At 44.1% G+C, this 20,983-nt stretch overlaps 1 protein-coding gene and 1 long non-coding RNA gene across 9 annotated transcripts in view; one reads left to right on the top strand and one right to left on the bottom strand.

The window, feature by feature from the left end:
* LOC306926945 overlaps positions 1-20,983 on the top strand; it is a 251,928-nt gene that overhangs the window by 56,281 nt on the left and 174,664 nt on the right. The gene's annotated exons all lie outside the window — the stretch shown is intronic.
* The window catches only part of clocka (clock circadian regulator a), a 55,463-nt gene continuing 34,645 nt past the window's right edge, over positions 166-20,983 (bottom strand). For 4 of the 8 annotated variants that reach the window (XM_079506463.1, XM_079506462.1, XM_079506461.1 and 1 more), the window contains exons 6-24: positions 20,016-20,075; positions 19,105-19,253; positions 18,069-18,160; positions 17,343-17,432; positions 17,022-17,142; positions 16,758-16,871; positions 16,494-16,612; positions 15,966-16,048; positions 14,839-14,945; positions 14,385-14,532; positions 13,803-13,878; positions 13,549-13,687; positions 13,057-13,157; positions 12,214-12,918; positions 11,206-11,370; positions 9,245-9,451; positions 8,330-8,511; positions 7,639-7,897; positions 166-6,084 (exon numbers count right to left, since the gene is read on the bottom strand). In XM_079506463.1, coding sequence (XP_079362589.1) covers positions 5,788-6,084; positions 7,639-7,897; positions 8,330-8,511; positions 9,245-9,451; positions 11,206-11,370; positions 12,214-12,918; positions 13,057-13,157; positions 13,549-13,687; positions 13,803-13,878; positions 14,385-14,532; positions 14,839-14,945; positions 15,966-16,048; positions 16,494-16,612; positions 16,758-16,871; positions 17,022-17,142; positions 17,343-17,432; positions 18,069-18,160; positions 19,105-19,253; positions 20,016-20,075 — 3,214 coding nt within the window. In that variant the 3' untranslated portion in view covers positions 166-5,787. The remainder of the gene's footprint in view (positions 6,085-7,638; positions 7,898-8,329; positions 8,512-9,244; positions 9,452-11,205; positions 11,371-12,213; positions 12,919-13,056; positions 13,158-13,548; positions 13,688-13,802; positions 13,879-14,384; positions 14,533-14,838; positions 14,946-15,965; positions 16,049-16,493; positions 16,613-16,757; positions 16,872-17,021; positions 17,143-17,342; positions 17,433-18,068; positions 18,161-19,104; positions 19,254-20,015; positions 20,076-20,983) is intronic. The other 4 variants (XM_079506467.1, XM_079506466.1, XM_079506465.1 and 1 more) reach the window with 3 other exon arrangements.

Below are 20,983 nucleotides of genomic sequence, written 5' to 3'. Positions count from 1 at the left end.
TTTCTGGCCTTGACAGCCCATACATCCAAACAGAAAAGCCCATCTGAATGCATTAAATGTCGTTAAACACACTTTGCCACTCACCTTATGCATGCACACACCCTCTATGATGACAGTCATACAACAGAGCATAAATTAAGCATAAGTGATGAGTCACTCCTAAAGTAAAGTCTTCATTGTGGCTGCCAAAACAAACAGAACAGAGATTATGATTTCATACTTGAGTATTATTTTCAAATTTGAGTAAGGGGAGCAAATGTCCAATACATTTGCTTTAAAAGGTTCAATTATGTTTTCATTTAAGAATGGTGGTCTGGCTCTTGAAATAAGCAGCACAGTGCAACAATTGAGTGGAGGACACTGCATGGTTTAATTAGATGTGATGATCCATTCCACACCAGGGGGGTGTATATGACATGGCTACAAATGGAATGTTTGTTCTTGGTGTGATTCTTGTGACAGTCAGTGTATCCTACAGGTGAACAGCGGGTGGCAGCAGAGGGCCGGTGAAATCACAGCCCGCCTGTGCCAACATTTGCTAGTCTTAACTTTCAGGTAGGGCTGCAAACTTATCATTATTTTCTATCAATTACCGTTTTGATTAATCAAATAATCGAAAATAACAGATTTCACCTATGCACATACCCAAAATATTGATTATTAAGCCATTACAAAATTGAACTACCGATTACGTTTTTTATAATCGTTTTAGTCCGATTAGTGTTAACAGCCTTATTTGCACCGTGCACTGTGCTGGTCGATTTCATGAGCCAAACGAGAACGCCACACAAAAAGGTTAAATGATGGAAAGACGAGAGAACACCGATAGACATTCAGTTTCTAGAGTGTAGTACATCAGAACTACAAGAACATTGAACATAAGTCTCCTCACACACAAACATACTGTAGGGCGTTCCAAAACAAGTGCCATCAACCATCTTTGGACCTCTTTGGATACAAAACATTTTCCCTCATCTTCAAAACCTGATTTATACGTATTTATGTCGTATGGCGGTCTGCCTCACCGAAAACAGCAGATCTACAAGCTCACAACGCATCATGATGCAGCACGTTGTGAGCAGGTAGATTTGCTCATTTCAGTGAGGAACACTGCCATACAACAGTGTATAATAATCATTAGTCTTTAAAAAAAAAATCCCAATATATATTTTTTTAAATCCAAGATTGACATCATCATTTCATTTTAAGACTTTTTTTCTTCTTCCCTACTGGGTAAACAATAAAATGAACATTGTGTGGTCTTTTTGGACAAAAGTATTTCCGTCAATCAATATTCTTCCACAAATAAAAATAATTTAAATTGAGAGTGAAGAATTATAATTTATCAGTTTAAAAATAGAAATCTTTTTAAAATATTTAGAGACCAGTTTGAAATGAGTGTGTCTTTTGCAATAACCAGGAAGGTGAGAAGAAACCCAACTCTTGTTGTATTTTTTGGGGCAAATCAATTCAAACAGTCATCATGTGTGTGTCACAGTTCATTTAAAATCCTTCACTGGAAAACACAACATTATTGGAACATCATGGTCTTTGTGTGTTTGCACGGCATAAACTGCAGCGCAATTACAGTGTTTGACGTCATAGTTTTATCTATAGCTGAGGTCTATTTTGGCCATAGAAAAATAAGCTATGTCTATGCTTTATGGTTATATTTAATACATAATACATTGTGCAAACGCCTCCTTTGCTGTACATCTCTCCCATGCTATAAGTACTATAATGATATTTAATTTACATTCATTCAGGTATTGCACTACCTAGCCCAGTCCAGAGTAGGTCTACGCCGTTTAGAACAGTGATCATCTACGATCACTCAAGGTTATATTTCTGTAACTAATAGATACAAAAAGAGGTGCTGTGACACAAGTTAGTACTGATATGCATTTTAGCACCACAGTGCATTTGAAATGAATGGCTATTTACTGACTAACAGGTCCATATTGTAAGATCTAACAATATGCAGCCAGCCAACAGCCAAGCAATAGGCACCATTTGTTTGTGACGTTGGTTATTATGATACTTCGTTCAGTGGTTCTCAAAGTGTGGTCCCCTCAGGGTTACTTGAGGGGGTTCCAAATGGACCCGGCGTACTCTCAAAAGAGTTGCTATTGGGGGGGGGGGTCCTTGAAATAAAAATTAAAAGTTTGACAACCACTGATATAGTTGAAACGTGAACAATAAATGAAGGAGGTGGCTTCGCTACGACACAATGCAACATTTTGACACTGATCAGCTAAAGCCCTGTTGGCCGATGACGGGCTGAAAGCAGCTCCAAAGAGAAGTTACAACATTCGACTTTAACAGTACTACACAGCACAACCAATGACTTCCCACCACAAAACTTCAAACACAAAGCAACATGCAAACCATTTCCATCACAAAAAGAGACCAATAACAATTTGAGCGGGCCGGGTGCTAATATAATTCAAATACAAAACCAGACACGCTCTGAAATGATTGTCAAAAACATCCAAATTAATCTGTTGAGAATGAGAAGTTGTGTATGACAGTGTGGTGAATGTGATGCGTTGTGAGCTTATCGATCGCCTATTTCTGGCGCACAAGCAGCGGCGCTGAAATCTGGCTTAAACTGTAAACCGTGACCTTTGCACTAAATTGAACATTCTCCAATATCTAAAGTGCCATTCCACAGAGAACAATGTTCCACGTAAATTAAGAAAAGAAACACAAGCGTCTTGTTCCCCCAGAAACACTTAGCTGCGTTATGAGGCAATGTACAGTACTTGCCAACCAAGTGGTAGCCCTTAGAGAATTGAAAAGGGGGAGTACACATAATGTACACATAATGCACACGACAGCTGCACTAAACTCCCATGGAAAACTCCATGACATCTCAGAACACCATTCCATCCACCACCAAGGCAAACTTTAATACAGGCCAAACACCTAATCAAAACCCATACAGAAACGCAAAGTTACCATTCCCCTGGGCTTGTGAGTATTTTATGCAGAGCCAGATGCGGCTATAGTTGTTGAATACATGGGAGAACATTTCTTCCCTTATCTATCTGGAACTCAGTCCCAGATAGATAATATGAGCTGTTAAGAGGCGACGTGTGTGTGAGTGTGAGTGCGTGTGTGTGTGCGTGCACGCGTGCGTGCGTGCACACACACGTGAGTATACTTAATACTATACTTGAGAGGTGCAGATGTCCCTTCAAGTGCAGTAGAATTTGAGTGTACAATTGTATGGGTACTCACAAGAGAAATACATTTTGGTTAGCAAAAGTTAGGCTTAAAATTGGGAAAATATTCAGGTTAAGCCTGATTTATACAATCTTTTAAAAATGACATTCATGAAATTGCCGTTCTAAAAGGTGGATGTCCTCACAAGTATAGTACTACAAGTGTGTGTGTGTGTGTGTGTGTGTGTGTGTGCGCCCCCCGTGCGTATGTACGTGCGTGTAAGATACCCTAGGGGTTCTAGTATGCCAAAGAAGGAATCAACAATAATGAGGGGGTTACATTTAGAATGTCTTCAATGGCTTTATGTTACTTGGTTAAGAGAAACAGGTATGACTTCTGTTGTCCCCGCTTGTAAATGGAGTAAACTGAGAAGTCTGTCCCTGCAGCAAATTGTTAAGTGAATGAATAAATCCTGATAGGTAGGAGATCACAGCCACCTCATGGGAAGGGCAAGCTGCTTTTAGCCATTTGCCATCAGAGCAATGGGTGGTATATGCTTACTGTGGGTGTAGGTATGAGACACCCACAGTGGTGGACAGTATAGAATTGCATTTACTCGAGTAGTGTACTTAAGTACATTTTCTGTACTTCACTTGAGCATTATTTTTGGATACTTTCACTACATTTCAAAAGACAAATATTGTACTTTTGACTCCCATTACATTTCTAGGAAGGGAAAAAGTACATTATAAATTAACCACTTAAACCCTATTAAAATAAATACAAAAACTAGACTTTCAAGCTCACAACGAATTGCGATCGGACGCGTTGTGAGCTTGTAGATCTCCTATATTCAATATTGTTTTGTGTCGTTTAAAATGTCCAAGTGTCAAAACACCAATGCATTGATATTACAAAGAACATGTACTTTGTACTTTTGAAAAGTTACGATTTTCTGAGCAAGTACTCTGTACCGAAAAGTCAAAATTTGACTCCAGGTGATTAAAAAGAAAACTTACATTCAAATTAATGTAGCCTAACCTATCCTGTGACAGGGGGGAGGGAGGGAAAAAGTGCTGATAATATGACTGCTATTGCCATACCAAATCTCAAAGCCATATTGTTGTACAGTATCTTACTATCTTTGTAATGAGGTATAACCTCTGTATGGGCCTGGCACATTTCAAAACAAAGCTCCTGAAAAAGGTACTGTGCTGATGTTCATGCATTATATGAGTAAGAAAATCAAAGAGAAGAATGAAAAAGCTATTAGTTAATTCAATATTACGAGGAACAACCAGGCATTATAAAAAAAGCTAAGTTTAAATTGGCAATGTTTTTGCGGGATACACACCTACCCCGGCAGACTGGATTCACTTCATTAACTGAATCAGTGACAGATTCAATTACCGACTTGAACCGCGAGTTAAACTCCTCGGCCTGTTTTGCGGCGTAAAGCTTAGCGAGATTCCAAAAGCGTCTCAAAGTGCTTCTAATGTGTGTGTGTGTGTGTGTGTGTGTGTGTGTGTGTGTGTGTATGTGTGTGTGTGTGTTGGGGGGTTTGGGTACATGGATGTTTGTGAGGATTAAACAAACTGTGACACAACCAGCAGCATTGGCATCGTCTGCTATGCAAACATTTAAAGCCCGATTCACTTAGTTGCGTTCCGGTGTCAGCATCAACAAATTGCATCTTCAAGCTCACATCGCGTCACGGTGCGGCACGGTGTGAGCTGGTAGATCGGCAATTTTTTGGTGCACAACGCGATGCGCAACCAAGTATAAATCAGGCAGAACACATCCCCTCAGAGAAAAAGGAAGTCCATCAGAGAACATCAGCAATGAAGCAAGTTAGCTTCTTTCTTTTTTCCTCAGAGTACTAAAAAAAAAAAAAGCATTTTCAAAGCTACAAATAACAGACTACACTTATTTTCTGTTCATGCATCATATAAAATATTAGTTTCTCTTTCTTTTTCTCCATATATTTACACATTATCTTACACGTAAATGTTCTGTACAGTTAAAAGTTCAATCTACAAGACCATCTTAAAAATATTTTCTGACCCATAATTACTTTGACATGAAAAACAAAAGGGGAAAACAAAATAAAAAACAGTGGGAGATATAACATAAAAAACCCAGAAAGCATGCCATCTGCTGGTTCGAAGGGCCTTCTTTGAAGCGCGGACAGAAAGCTCCGGTGTGTTTGCTGGACAGCTCTGCATAAATTATTCCTGTTGAGGCTTGACCAGAGCGTCCACGCCACACACACACACACACTGTCAAGGGCCATCGGGCGGGTGGGGCAAAGGGGATCGTGCCTCAAACCCGCCCCCGCCATCTCAGAGAGAGTAGGCGCCGCCTTTGGCCCAGCAGGTTCTGGAGCCAGGGTGGCGAGCCAGAGCCACTCCGAGACACGTTGAAGACACACTGTACTCACGTGAAGTTAAGTGCAAAAGATCGGGCTAGGCGGGAGCAGGGCAGACGCCCAGCGTTTCTCCAGACGCGCGTCTCAGTACTGTGCTTTCAGCACATCTCCGAATGAGTCGCCTCCAGCGTAAAAAACAAACAAACAAACAACAAAGTGCCCGGCGTCTGGGTTTGGCTCGATGGCAGATTTTACTGTGGCTGCGTGACTGAGCGCTCCTCCGGCCTGAGAGAGGCCTGCTGCTGCAGTTGCTGATGTTGCTGCTGTTGTTGTTGTTGCTGCTGTTGTTGCAGCTGCTGCTGCTGCTGTAGTTGCTGTTGTTGCTGCTGTAGATGCTGTTGCAGCTGCTGCTGCTGCTGCTGAAGCTGCTGTTGTTGCTGTTGCAGCTGCTGTTGCGACGCGGCAGTGAACGCGCCCTGCTGTTGCAGCGGGAAGGCAGCCTGCAGGATCAGCTGTGTGGACTGGTTTCCATGGAGCAGCCGAGGAGCCTGGAGCATTCATTCATAATGAAATAATTCACTTCATACTATAGTACAATACCTTAACAGTAATAATATGAGTTTAAGTCTTTACCACAGTCTTTACCACCTTTTGTGCCATGTTTTAGTTTCCTAGATGGTCAGTGTGACATGTCGGCATTAATTTTAATGACACCACATAAAACATATTTTTAAATGGATTGTCCACGAATATAACATTTTTCCTTCTTTTTAAATATTTTCTTTCACATCGTTATAATGTTCATAAGCCTTAGAGCAATAGCCCACGTATCTCCCAGACTCCCTCCCCAGTCAAGAGTTGAGTTTTAATGAATGTAGAATTATGTGCAGGATGTAAATTACAAATGTGAGGGATTTAAGTTATTTGACTACATTTTTTTTAAAATACATTTTAAACCAACAATCCTCTCTATCACCCTTATGCCAGTGTGCCAGTGATGAGTGATCACCCTCAGTGTGCCAATGTTGGCACAGTGGTGCCTAAGGTTGCCTACCCCTGCTTTACCATTGTGTGTGTGTGTGTGTGTGTGTGTGTGTGTGTGTGTGTGTGCGCGCGTGCACCCGTGCGTGCGTATCTATGGTTGCATTCCGATGCTGCTGTCACTTGATTGTCATTGTTTGATATTTGCTGCTAATTGATGCAGCAGGGCCAGCTGCACAAAGACAATGATTCTATTCTACTGCTATTATCCTTCTTAAAATTTATCCCACGATTTTGTAACGATTTTTTTACCCAGTGTCAATTATCGAATGTAATCCTGGGCGCTACACTTCCTCTGCCAACCTGGGGAGGGCAGCAGACTGACATCATGCTTCCTTCTATGCATGAGGAGTCCAAGTTACTTCTTTTCACCTGACAGGGGGGAGTTTTCCCAGCCGCACATAGCGCGTGGAAGGAACACGTTATTCCGACCAGTTCCTTTCCCCTCCATCAGGCTGGCCAGGGGGAGGTAGTTTAGAGACCAGGATTACTGCATGTTTTTTGTGAGAGTACCTACCCTACCCTAGGGGACACGGGGAGAACATGCAAACTCCACACAGAAAGGTCCTTTCGCCAACCCTGCCTCGGGTATGGGTATTGATGACGCGGAGGAGAGAACACGCCCACCAGCGTCCCCGGCGGGAATCGAACCCAGGACCGTGAGGCGACAGCACTACAGACTGTGCCACCGTGCCCCTAATTCCGCTGCTATTATACCTGCTGCAGCGTTAGTGTACTGTTTCTGGCTGGTACAGCAGCGGGATGGCAACCGCGAGGTTCCCAGTACGATCCCGGGCTCCCCCAGAATAGTGTCCTTGAGCAAGTAGCTGAATCCCCAATTGCTCCCGATGTGCAGGTTGGTGCCTTGCATGGTTTCCTCCTCCACCGGTGCACAGTATGTGTGAATGTGTGTGTGAATGGATGAATGTAATGCACAATCTATGTAAAGCGCTTTGGATAAAAGCCCTATATAAATGCACCATTGGCACAACATCATTTGGGGGTCCGTGGCTAATCATATTTGGGAGTGCTGGGCATGAAAAGGTTTGAAAAGCACTGACCTGGAGGAACTGGGCCTGCGGTTGGGCCTGTCCCGGCTGCAGCGCTGTGACCTGCGTCTGCCCTGCCTGGTCCTGTGTCTGCTGCTGCGAGGGCTGCTGGGAGATGCTGATGGTCTGGGGCTGGCCCTGCTGTGGAGCGAAGGCCGTCATCACCTGGCCCAATTGGTTCATGGTGAACATGCCGGAGGGGACCATGACCGCCCCGCACGCCATGTTACCCGTCACCACCTTGGTGAGCAGCTGGGGAGCGGCAGAAAACCTGGGCCGGGCAGGGAGAGACAGGAATGGGCACAGCGTGGTCAGGTGTGGATTCGTCTCAGCCATAAGCAGACTTTTCTTTACAGACTTTGTCCGAGAAATGTCCGAGCATGAGAAATGTCTGGCTGAAATGTCTGGTTCTCCAGTTGGGATAGAGGGGGGAAAACTACATTCTGGGTTGTGTGTATTTTTGGGGAGACTGATGACAGTCAAAGAAGAAGCATCTGTGCCATTTTATATTTTATGGCACAGATGCCATGATATAAGAGCTTGTACATCTGCTATTTTTTAACATGTTTTGAAAAATATCAAAAGTGTTGAATAACGAAATAGTTTGAGAACTGCTGATTTAGATTCGGCCTCAGATCTTAAACAAAACCCAAGACCTAAAAATAAACTGCGGGCCGCCCTGAGCGCGAGTGTTGTAGCATACCTGATTTGACCAGAGCGGTCCTGGGCAAATGTAGCCACGGTGGGAGTGTTGGGGTTGTTGTTCTGGGCCAGACTGCTGGCAATCTGGACCACGTTAGCTGGACTCTGCTGGGAGATCATCATGGTGTTGTAGAGAGAGGCGGGCAACACGTTCTGTTGAGGCTGCAGTGTGAGAGACGACCGCTGAGAAAACACAACACACAACCAGGAAACAAAGTCAATGTCGCACGCATCAGAGGATGAGATTAACTACTTGAACCTATTCTGGGGCAAACATTCTGTGAAAATAGCTGATCTCACAATGCCAACGTGTTGTGAGCTTGTAGATCGGCTATTTTTGGTGAAGAGATTTGGTGTAGAAATACGAGCAGACCAAGTTTAGAGCCTCGGGCAACCCTGGTCAACTAGGCAAGCTCTACTGCAGTGTGTGTGTGTGTGTGTGTGTGTGTGTGTGTGTGTGTGTGTGTGTGTGTTGTTAAAGCTGTATGTTCCGATAGTGATCATTGCTATAGTGTGTTCTTTCAGTAACAGGCCAGGGTCTCCCTGTTAAATGTTATAGTAAGTAAAAAAAAGAATTATACAGCAACTTTCACAGACAATGACTGCTTTACAGGTAAAAACTAAACAAAAACAAACATAGTAAGACATTTAAACACCCAGTCATTAAACAAAAGATACAATTGGTATCCTGCAAAGAGAGAGAAAAAAATAAATATATTTATATATATATATATATATATATATATATATATTATTTTTTTTCTTTTTTTATATATATATTTCTTTGTGTATGTATGTGTGTGTGTGTGACACACACACACACACACACACACACACACACACACACACACACATTTTTGGGCAGGACTAAAAAGCGTTGCGTTGCAGTGCTGCAGTGCGATGGTGTTGTTCTGACCTGTGACAGGGTCTGCTGCTGGGTCTGGGCTTGTTGCTGTTGGACAGCGTGTTGTTGCTGTAAGCTGCTTTGCAGAGCTCCAGCAGAGACCACCTGGCCCTGCAGGGTGAGCGTGGCCCCCTGCTGCTGCTGCTGCACCACAGCGCTCCCCTGAGCCATCTGCAGCGAGCCCAGAGCCAGCCCTCCAGATCCAGGCTGCAGGAACATCTGACCACAACAACAACACAAGCACAGTGCACAGGCGGTGAGGAGGCTTGTGGAGTGTCTTTTTGGATGCGATGCCGATTTTTATGAGTCCTCTTATGAGTCCTTTTATGAGACCACCGATGTTTTACTGGATATTTTGTCACAATATAATTTAAGAAAATACGTTTTATTTTTATATACACACACACACATAAACCCAAATAACTTTTTGATAGATACAATTAAACTTCAATAGATGAAAACAATATTTAACCGTCCTAAAGCATCACTATACAAGTTTTTGTAATGAATACATTGTAATTGTGTCAATTCTGTATATTAGTATGTTAATATAACAATATAACGTTGGTGGTCACACACACACACACACACACACACACACACACACACACACACACACACACACACACACACACACACACACACACACACACACACACACACACACACACACACACACACACACACACACACACACACACACACACACACACACACACACACACACACACACACACACACTTCATCTGCCAGGGGAGGGATTCAGAGTGTAAAAAAGTGCACAAAGCGTGCACAATGAGTGTAGTGTTCACAGGAGCCTATTGTATAATCATAATAACAATATTCATCATATCATTCAGGATAAATTCTGTAAATACCCTACAGTAAGTGTAATATCAGTAGTAGGCAGGTTTCTGAATTGAAACACAGAGTGACTAGATAGAAATGGTGCCATAAGTGAGGACCAATTATATGAAGATAAGGTTGATAATTGGTGACGTGCTCCTTTAAGTGGTTAATGCTCTTTAGCATGTAAGGCACTTGCTTTTATGTAGAACACCAGAACGTATCAGGAAATGAGAAAAAAAACCTGTGTATCAGTGGATCCAGTGGAGTTATTATTTAGTCACAAGCAGGGGTGGGTCCCGAACCTCGGGACCAATCATGTACCGAACCGAACGTGCTTGGGTACCGGGTACCCATTACAATAATTACATTTCGGTTCTCTCCATCGGTTCCCACAGACACGCGGTCACACGCTATTTATTTATTTTCTACCCTTAAGAGAGGGGATAGGCCGTCTTGCGCCTTGCCTGAGTTGCCTCACTGCATGATGCATGTGCCTGGGCAGATTGGGTCTGGCACTCCTCAGTTTGAATTACATTTCGCTCACCCCAGAGTTGTGGGTGACCAATCAGAGCCCACTATTTGACTATTCAAAGTGAGACTTTCTTTGCTTGGAATCAGTTTGTAAACGCCCCTTGGAAATACATCTTCCATACCGAGGGTTCCAGACTAATATACTATCTATGGCGACGCAGTGATATTAGTCTGGCCATGCCAGGCTGCCTACCTGTAGGCCCTGTTCCTGCACCCTGGACAGCTCCACCTACCTGTAGGCCCTGTCCCTGCACCCTGGACAGCTCCACCTACCTGTAGGCCCTGTTCCTGCACCCTGGACAGCTCCACCTACCTGTAGGCCCTGTTCCTGCACCCTGGACAGCTCCACCTACCTGTAGGCCCTGTCCCTGCACCCTGGACAGCTCCACCTACCTGTAGGCCCTGTTCCTGCACCCTGGACAGCTCCACCTACCTGTAGGCCCTGTTCCTGCACCCTGGACAGCTCCACCTACCTGTAGGCCGTGTCCCTGCACCCTGGACAGCTCCACCTACCTGTAGGCCCTGTCCCTGCACCCTGGACAGCTCCACCTACCTATAGGCCCTGTTCCTGCACCCTGGACAGCTCCACCTACCTGTAGGCCGTGTCCCTGCACCTTGGACAGCTCCTGCTGGATCTGTCGGAGCTCATCCTGCTGCCGCTGGATGTTGGCCTCGATCAGCCTGGTCCTCTGCTCCAGCTGATCCTTCAGGTGCTGCATGGCGTCCAGCTGATGGGAAAACGTTGCCATGGGCTGCTGCTGGTGGGAGGGGGGACAGAGACACCATCACACCATCAGCAAAACAGACCAAGACATGTGAGTATGTGACACGTCTCTGCATTGGCCCGTTCCAACAATCTCCTTCCACCTCCCTCGTCCAGTGGAGCTAGAGTGACAATAACTCACGGTTGTGGGTCCTATGATTTAGATTTCTTTTCAAGGTCACACCACAAGGTGAAATTATGTCTGCCAGGGTACACTTTTTATAGCCATAAGATCCCACAGTGCGCACACACGTAAAAGTACTTCATTTCTGTGCAACAACTATAAACAACATGTAGCTAGGGTTAACAAGCTTTGGCTTTGATTGTCTGATTTGGCTTTATGTTTCTCACTCCCAACAGACTGTGCTGTCTGTAGCAGACATTTTCTTTGAAATAATTTGTCCAACACCAAGAAGAATGCACTACGTGACCCAAAAACTAGACATATTGGATACATGTCATGATGTCTTGCTCAAGCAACAAGCAAAAAAATAAATCACGGCACACCGGTCATTTCAGACGCCATACACCAGTTGAGACACTGGTCTAGAGGCAATGCAAGTACAATAATTATTTCACCAAACCAGCCACAAAACAGTGAACTCAACTTTTCACTTTTGAGGCAATGCAAGTAAAATAATTCTTTCATTACAGATTTCTTTCTATATAGTTGATCAGATAATTCAATAGATTGCACAGCCCTGTATTTAGTGAGGCCTGCAATATGCAGTTCAAATAGTGTCTTAGATTCGCTTTCTCTAGCCTACAACTTCTACAATGTAAAATCTGGAGTGTTTTCTGTGCACATTAAAAGGAGTGAAGGAGCTCAATGTCTTACCTGGCCACTGGGCTGGTTCTGTTGTGGTCGCTGCTGTTGTTGTTGATGCTGCTGTTGTTGCGGCTGTTGATGTTGCTGTTGTTGCGGCTGTTGATGTTGCTGTTGTTGCGGCTGTTGATGTTGCTGTTGTTGCGGCTGTTGCTGTTGTTGCGGCTGTTGATGTTGCTGTTGTTGCGGCTGTTGATGTTGCGGCTGTTGCGGCTGTTGATGTTGCGGCTGTTGCTGTTGTTGCGGCTGTTGATGTTGCTGTTGTTGCGGCTGTTGATGTTGCTGTTGTTGCGGCTGTTGTTGCGGCTGTTGATGTTGCTGTTGTTGCGGCTGTTGATGTTGCTGTTGTTGCGGCTGTTGTTGTTGCTGTTGCGGCTGTTGATGTTGCGGTTGTTGCTGTTGTTGCGGTTGTTGCTGATGCTGCTGCTGTTGCTGCTGTTGCGGCTGTTGCTGTTGTGGCTGTTGTGGCTGTTGATGTTGCTGTTGCGGCTGTTGCTGTTGTTGCTGTTGCTGCTGTTGTTGTTGCTCCTGCTGTTGCTGCTGCTGTTGTTGCTGTTGCTGCTCCTGCTGTTGCTGTTGTTGCTGCTGCTGTTGCTGCTGTTGCTGCTGCTGCTGCTGTTGCTGCTGCTGTTGTTGCTGTTGTTGCTGTGCCTGTTTCTGCGGTTGTTGCTGCTGTGAAACCACGGTCTTCCCTGTTGTCTGAGAGCTCATAGAATGCTGAGGAGTAAAAATATGGAAAACCAAACAATGCAGCCAGGTCAATGATGACTCAGTCTATTCTCCCCAAACACACACTTCAGAGCCTGTTGCACAATTAAGACAGACATGAGCTTAAACCAGTCTATCCCGACTGACCTGACTACTGATGGACGACCTTCTCTGTGACGTCATCTCTATGGCAGAGACAGACTGCCGCCCCAGTGCGCTCCTGTCACCCTGGTGTTTAGTCTGCGACGCTGCACGGGAGCCAGAAACAAACTGTGATTAGTTGCTTTTGTTTTTGTTGGGGAAGGTACTTTTCCCCCAAGCAGAGTTCTGCCTTTCTTTATGTGTTTACAATCAACTGAACATGATCTCATGTAAACATGCCAGATTTAGCTTGGAGCAGTCCACCAACATACAACATCCTAAATTGCGATGAGGAGTGGAATGCAACATCTAGTGTCTGATAATTATAAATAGCAACTTAACCACTTAAATCCTATATACTTAGTTGACCGGGGTCCAATTTTGTAAGATATTTTCACAGAATGTTTGCCCCAAAATAGGTATGCTAGGGAACTAAGTGGTTAAGTGCTGGGAGGGGGTTGAAGCTTATGTGGAGCTGTGTTTGTGGTGGTCTCTCACATTCTGGATCGGACAAGGCGGTGTGGGTGGACTTGCAGGAGCTTTGGGAGGACGCTGACGGCGTGGGGCTGCGGTCGAAACGCTCCAGCGCCTCCTTCAGGCTGGAGCTGTTGAGCTGGGAGCCAGAGTCCTGCGACTGCTGTCAAGGGAGAGAGAGAAGCAGCAGTCAATACAGGGAAACCACTAGTGCTCGTCTTATGGCTTCATCGCTGCGCTACTGCATCATTTTGTCCATCATTTGGCAAACATCTCACCTTGTCCACCGCCATTTCTGGCAGCAACTCTTCGATCCCAAGCTCCCTGCGTTGCTCGGCCCTCACCTCGGAATAACTGCACAGCAAAGACAGGAAAAAAAGATGCAACGTTTGGTTAGGTTTTCTCATGTGACCCATATGGGTTTCTGCCATTTCTAACTACAAACGATAATCAGCAACACATTCTCAACCTGACGAGTCGTTTTGACCAAGCGGCAGTAATTGATGGAGAATTTGGTGAAGACATTTAACCAGGTAGACTCAACATTGAACATGGCATTAAAGACGTAACGTAAACATGTTGGTGCACCAACAGAAACATGGTGGGGTCCCCTTGAGGTATGCCAGAGCAAGGCGCCTGCGCCAAGCAATCTGGGAACCCACCGGCAAAAAAAGGAAAAACAGCGCACTCTACTATTTGTGCGCAGCTCAGAATCTGTTCTTGAAGTTGCCTCCCCATAGGCAGAGAATAATAAATGATCATGGTTGACGTGAAAGGTACATTGACCGAGCAGCGCAATAAGAGTACTTGGGGTGAAAATGTGCTGGAATCAGCAGAGAATACTGATGGCAGTTCAGTACCTGACGACGGTGTGCGTGCAGACGATGAACTCCGGTCTGGAGTTCCACTGGTGGTAGGTGATGTAATAGTGCGTCTGGAGCCAGATCCACTGCTGCCCTTTGGTGAGGAATCTGTAGTAGCAGGACTTCCCCTTGCCGTACTGCATCACTATGGGACACAGCGAGGGGGAGATGAGTGCACAGGACAAGCCACGCCAGCTGTAATCCTCAGTTGATTGATTGATTTCATTAGGATTCGGATTACATTAAATCAGTTAAGTCAATCCCTTCACCAGCACCTCTTGATACCGACTAGCTTGCTGTAATATCCAAACGCTAATTTACTGTAGCGCAGGTCCAAACCTGATGCAGTGAGGTAGCTGGCTTTTTTTGGTTCTTTTTCGGCAGGTGGCTACAGTATATTGGCTGTATATACTGTCATAATTTGATGAATAAGTAAGATAAAGTCACTCACAGTGTTCATGGCATTTGGCCAGTGTCTCCAGGTCGTCCACATGGTAGTAGTCGTACCCGGATGTGCCCAGCACCTCAAATGGCAAGTAGCCTATGATGGGCGGGGCTCTAGTAGACATAAACAAATGATTGGAGAAAAGAAAACGTCATTGGAACGAGTTGGTGGAAACTTCTGCAGAGCTTCCTCTCCAGAGCGTTGTTTAAAAGGGCACAGATGAATCCACCGTGTCAATCCATGACACATGCAATCATTTAAGAATCTAATTATAATGGAGTTTCCACAGTAGAGGGAAAAGAAAAACTCAGTGCTCTAGAATTGCCTCCCGGAGGCAGTGACAGCTGTTTTCCCCAGGGAAGCAAACAGAGATCGAATAAACAGAGACCACGGAGCTGAACACAAGATGCTATCAATAGAAGCATTCTGTGAGCAATGCTCACCATCATTAAGGGGCAACATAACACTAGAACTACTTTGTTGAGTTATTATGTTTATGGTCACTTCATAATGCCAGCAATTGATTCTGATCCCAATCTCGAGTGTTTAGTGCCATGGCGCAGGTCCTGGCATAAATTTAGGTAGTCTATGGCAGGGGTTCTCAATGTTTTTGGCTGGGGACCCCCGACCCCTGTCTCGCAACCCCCGCCCCCTCCCCACCACCAATACAAATTGACCGCTACAATAACCTTAATAATAGAGCTATGTACAGTATGTGGCTGCGTCTGTCCCTGTGTCTGAGCACGAAAATATGTGTGTGGCTGGGTCTGACACACAGGCCAGGGAGGAGGGCTTGTACAGTACAGTACAGTACAGTACCACTCACTTCAAACAGGTCTGATTTTTATATATATATATATATATAATTTGGGGACCTCCCAAAAAGATTTCGGGACCCCCGAGGGGTCGCGACCCACAGGTTGAGATTTGAGAACCCCTGGTCTATGGGTTAAAAAAAGGGCAGGCTAGTTGCGCAGGGAAGGGCTAAAACGTTTAGTTTCCGGAAGACACTGGAAAAATAATTCATGTACCTGTGGTCCAAGAAGAGAAACTTCCATTCTAAACTAAAATAATTCATGTACCTGTGGTCCAGGAAGAGAAACTTCCATTCTAAACTAAAATAATTCATGTACCTGTGGTCCAAGAAGAGAAACTTCCATTCTAAACTATGTCTGGAGGTGAATTCCTCATTGGGTTCTTCTACAGTGCACATCTCCTGTGGAAGGAGGGGGGGAGGGGACAGTGACGGACGGGGATACAGTATCAGTGATTCTCAACCTTTTTCATTTCAAGTTTTATATGCATTAGACCACAGACTAACTTCCCAAGGACCCCTGGGGGTCCCCAGATCCCAGTTTGAGAACTGCAGTATAGCAAATAAATTACAGTAGGAGTCTCAAAATTTAAATGAAAACATTGACATCTATGAAATCATCTAGCATTGTTTTATATCCATTATCATAATGGTAAATGTGTTAACCACAAACGTATTTTCCTCTGCACCAAAACTGTTTGCCGAAAGTAGACAATCCACAACCTCACAATGCAATGCCTCCCATTGCAATGCAAGCTTGTAGATCGGAACATTTACCAATTACAACATGGCCAGAAGGGATGCTATGTGTTTAATCTGACAAAATGGCAAAGCTCTTGACTGTTACCTTGATAAACTGTGGTTTGGCTAGCCTCACGGTGGCTATGAAACAGACTCTGTCCTCAAAGGCCGGGTGAAGCGATCGTTGGATCACTCCTTCAAAACCGTTTCGGGTACAGTTAGGCACTACAGGAGGGGTGGCAGAAAACAAAGTCTTTAAGAAGCTTTTCCAGTTCGAGACCCAAAATACACATTTCTTATATATAAAAAGCTAAAATATAGTGTAGATTGGGCAAACCCAATGGTCAGATTCTTGCTTATTTCAACTCACCATTGTCCAGGGACTTAAAGTTCCCAATGAACTTCACATATTCGTACACAGGGGGCTCTTTGGAGTCTATCGTCCCTCGGAGCATGTGGCAACAGAATTCTAACTGATTCTTTGCTGGAAAGAACACATAAATCCCTGTTTTATATATAAAAAGTACAATTTATCGTATCTATGAAAGCTTACATCAAACATGTATAACGCAAATGCATCCCGTCGAAATGACAGGCCGAAATGAAGCCCCAGTGGAGATGTGTGGTTACTTACTTTTCAGATATTCAGGTGTCAGGGTCTCTGCGTCCATTATGTGAGAGGACAGGGCCTTGTAGACATCTGAATGCTCCCCAATGGGCAGAAAGTTCAGCAGGTTCTGATCCACCAGGTCAGACTGAAACGCACAATTACACACCATCAAACCTTGCAGGCTAAGTCAACCCACCACTAGTGCTGTTTGTAGCTCCATAAAACACTGCAACATCAACATCAAACACCAGCATGTTGGTTGATAAACCAATCGTTCAATACAATCTCATTCATTTGACAGCTCCAGTCAGTATTTGAGGTTCAGAGAAGGGCTGTACCACTCACAGGTAAATGTTCTAGCAGAGACGTAACGCTCTCTGAGACGTAGATGATATTCCCATCGGTCATGATTGCCAGAAAGAAACCATCTAATGCCTGGTACAAACAAAACAAACAGTTATTAATCAGAAAGAAACCATCTAATGCCTGGTACAAACAAAACAAACAGTTATTAATCAGAAAGAAACCATCTAATGCCTGGTACAAACAAAACAAACGGTTATTAATCAGAAAGAAACCATCTAATGCCTGGTACAAACAAAACAAACAGTTAACGCTCTGCCCTGATTCGTGTCATAGGATTTTCACCATGATGACATTTTAGTTGATGATTAATTGTCACACAAATAATTGCGATGAATGATTTAATTGTGTTTTTGGCATTGAAAAACACTCTTTGTAATAAAATAAATTGCACAGGGCAGATATGACAAATAGCTAAAATATACAAAAAACATACTGAAAATGACCGATACCACTAATCTAAATAAATAAGGTAGGGCCAAATGGTTTTTTTTAAAAGTGTAAATAGCCGATCTACAAGTTCAGTCGCGATGCCACACGTTGTGAACTTGTAGATCTGCTACTTCCATTATTTTTAAAATTTTTATGTTTTAAAAATCGATGGATTTTTTCCCAACAGATTCATTTATACACATGAATGGAAAACGATTCAGACGATTAGACTACCTGCAATCAGGAGATTATGTAATATTTGTGTCTCAGGCCTACCTCTAACATCAGCTGAGTGAACTCTTCATTACTAAGAAATGATGGCTTCCAGTCTTGTCGGATCTCGCTCGACTCCGACTGGGCGGAACTTTCTGATGGAGAGAGGGGACAAAATGGCTCAGGGGTGCTTGACTGGCGACATCGCCTCTGTTCAGGTGGAAACCTCACACTGTATGTGCAACACTGTTACTTTTCAGGATTCAAATTCAAAAGTAGCAGATCTACAAGCTCAAAAACATGGCACTTGTGTGTGACGCTGTAGTATGATCAAGCACAGGGCAAAGAAAAAAAAGTTTTAATATGGAGATTTGAGGTTTCAGAATCAGCTTTATCGTCACATCACAGTTTACAAGTAAAACAGTGGTATAGTGGTATAAGTATATCAGGACCCAAAATATACATTTTATACTTAGTGAATGAATTAATCACTTACGCCCCATTTAAAAGTGAAAATAGCAGATCTACAAGCAACAACACGTCATATCACAAGTCACTATTTCTTTGACGTTTTTTTTTAATGCATGTATTTTTTTCTGAAATTCAGCATTTTTAAACGTAGTTCTTTTAATATATATATATATTCTTTTTTTATATATATTTTTTTTGGGGGGGGGGGTTTGGATAGTGTACAGTAAGTTGACAGGAAATGGGGGGGAAAGAGATGGGGAGTGACACGCAGTAAAGGTCGTTGTAGCTTTAGAAAACAAAGTGATATTTACAAAAATTACACCTGTGTGAAGTGAGGGGCGCTCTTATCATCATACATCATCTCATTCCGGCCAATCACAATTTGAGTCCTCACTTTTGCCTTCAATGTTTTTGTTTGCACAAACACTCAAAACTGGCCGTTCATTGTCTGGCAATGGCATTCAATGTTTGTGTTTGCACAAACACTCAAAACTGGCCATTCATTGTCTGTCAAATGGCATTCAATGTTTGTGTTTGCACAAACACTCAAAACTGGAGATAGGAGGGCCTATAGCGCCCCTCAAAAATGGGTCCACAGCCCCTGGGATTACAGCTATAATGTCTTTACCTTTATGTTTGCGTAGGAAGTCAATGCTGTTCTGCAAGATAGTGGACTTGTCCATCTTCCGGGTGTTGCCCGGCAACATGGTCCCCAGCTCTTTGATGAGGACATTGAACTGATCTCTGCGTTTCTTCTCAGACTTGTTACGGGACACACTGTCAGGGCGACAACAAGGGTGTAAACCAGTGGTTAGCTTGATTTGGCAAATTCTCCACACCTGCCATTTGATTAGTTAGTCAGCACTCTTCAGACATTCTCCACAAACAGACGTTTACCACTGCACAAGGACTTTCCACAACTGCCGATGCTCATATCATCTACGGGCAGGCCCACACACATATGCCCATATACTGACAACATCAGGGATCTCCATATATTCACGACAAGGACATATAGATATCTCCATGTGAGCATAAAATGGATACAGGCACACAGACAGATACAGAGATCTCCATAATGAGCACAAAAGGGACACAGACTGACAGACTGTTAAAACGGGTGCTATGATAATGTGTATTGCATAACAGGGTGGGCCATTACATTCCCTATTTTCGTTGTTGCCAACTTGCATCGTTCCCAAGTAGGCCGGTGCCCAACGGGCACAGGTCTAGTTAAAAAAAAAAAAAAAAACCCCGCCCGCCCACACAGTGGCACGCGCACGCACACACACACGCACGCACACACAAACATTTTCAACACAAATCTTCTCTTCTGGGGGCCCCCGGCACAAATCATATTCAGATGGAGATTGAAAACCACTGCAATAGTTTGATTATTAATTATAAGGAGGAGGCGAGATAATTATTAGGCTACATGGGGTAAAATCTGTGAAAGTCACAGATTGCGGCTTGTACTCATGTAATGGTTTTAATCCAGGCTAAAGCGCAGCTGGATAAACATCTTTGCTAGCAACTCACCGCTTTGCTTTGTCCTTTTCATCTTCTTCCATTAACCCATCAAAGATACTGCTGTCATCCCTGCAGAGCAAACACAACACAGGTTGGACCAGCAGCACCGTGACCGGGGCTCTAACACTTTTATTCAGGAGCTACGCTGCAGGCTAAATACCCCGAGAATAAGGTTATGGAAACGCAGGAATAAGGCTGTGGAGACAAATATGGGCCTGTCAGGAGTTCATGTGGTGTGATTTTATCTACAGTATCTGTAGATCTTGATAAGTGCCAGCATCTATGTACGTCGCCTACACCAAGAGTTTCTCACATTGCATCATGGGGTGTTCCTAGTCTGTCCGACCCATCAAATCGCTTTACAATGTAAAACAAACACACACACACACGCACGCACACACGCACACGCACACACGGCCGGCCGGTCTACCTCCTGCGCCTGTGCAGTTAAGTATAGGTGCAAAACTAAAATACAGCTCATAAAAGCTTGCTGCTGTGTGCAGATTGTTGTACTTAATCTGGGAGTTTTCTTAGTCATTATTTTATTAGCAATGTCTTCAAACTTTCCTTGGGTGTAATCAGTAGGAAATGTGATGTCTTAGTTGGTACAGTGGGCAAGGTACCCTAAAAATAGGGACGGACATAGGGATGGCGATATGGACATAGGGAGGGACAGACATTGTTGTTCCTTGGAGTGGTTGCACCACTCAAAAGTGTAGCTCAGATCCCACCACATTCTGTGTACTGTGCACTGGGTGCACCGTCTGTCTTCTCTCATATCGCATGCACAGTCTCTCTACTCTATCTCTTCTATCTCATATCACTGAAAAGACTAAGATACTGCTTTACTCAAGAGCGGATATGAGAGATAAGCCAGCACTCCATGCGTGCCAGTGTCATCCCCAGCCTGAGTGCATATGGCAGCGTGTGGGTTCCGTGTGGCCTGCAGGGAAGCAGCAGTGACGTGACGTCGGCCC

The sequence above is a fragment of the Electrona antarctica genome (assembly GCF_951216825.1).
Source record: "Electrona antarctica genome assembly, chromosome: 7".
Classification (NCBI taxonomy): domain Eukaryota; kingdom Metazoa; phylum Chordata; class Actinopteri; order Myctophiformes; family Myctophidae; genus Electrona; species Electrona antarctica.
This window is presented reverse-complemented; position numbering and strand designations above follow the sequence as displayed.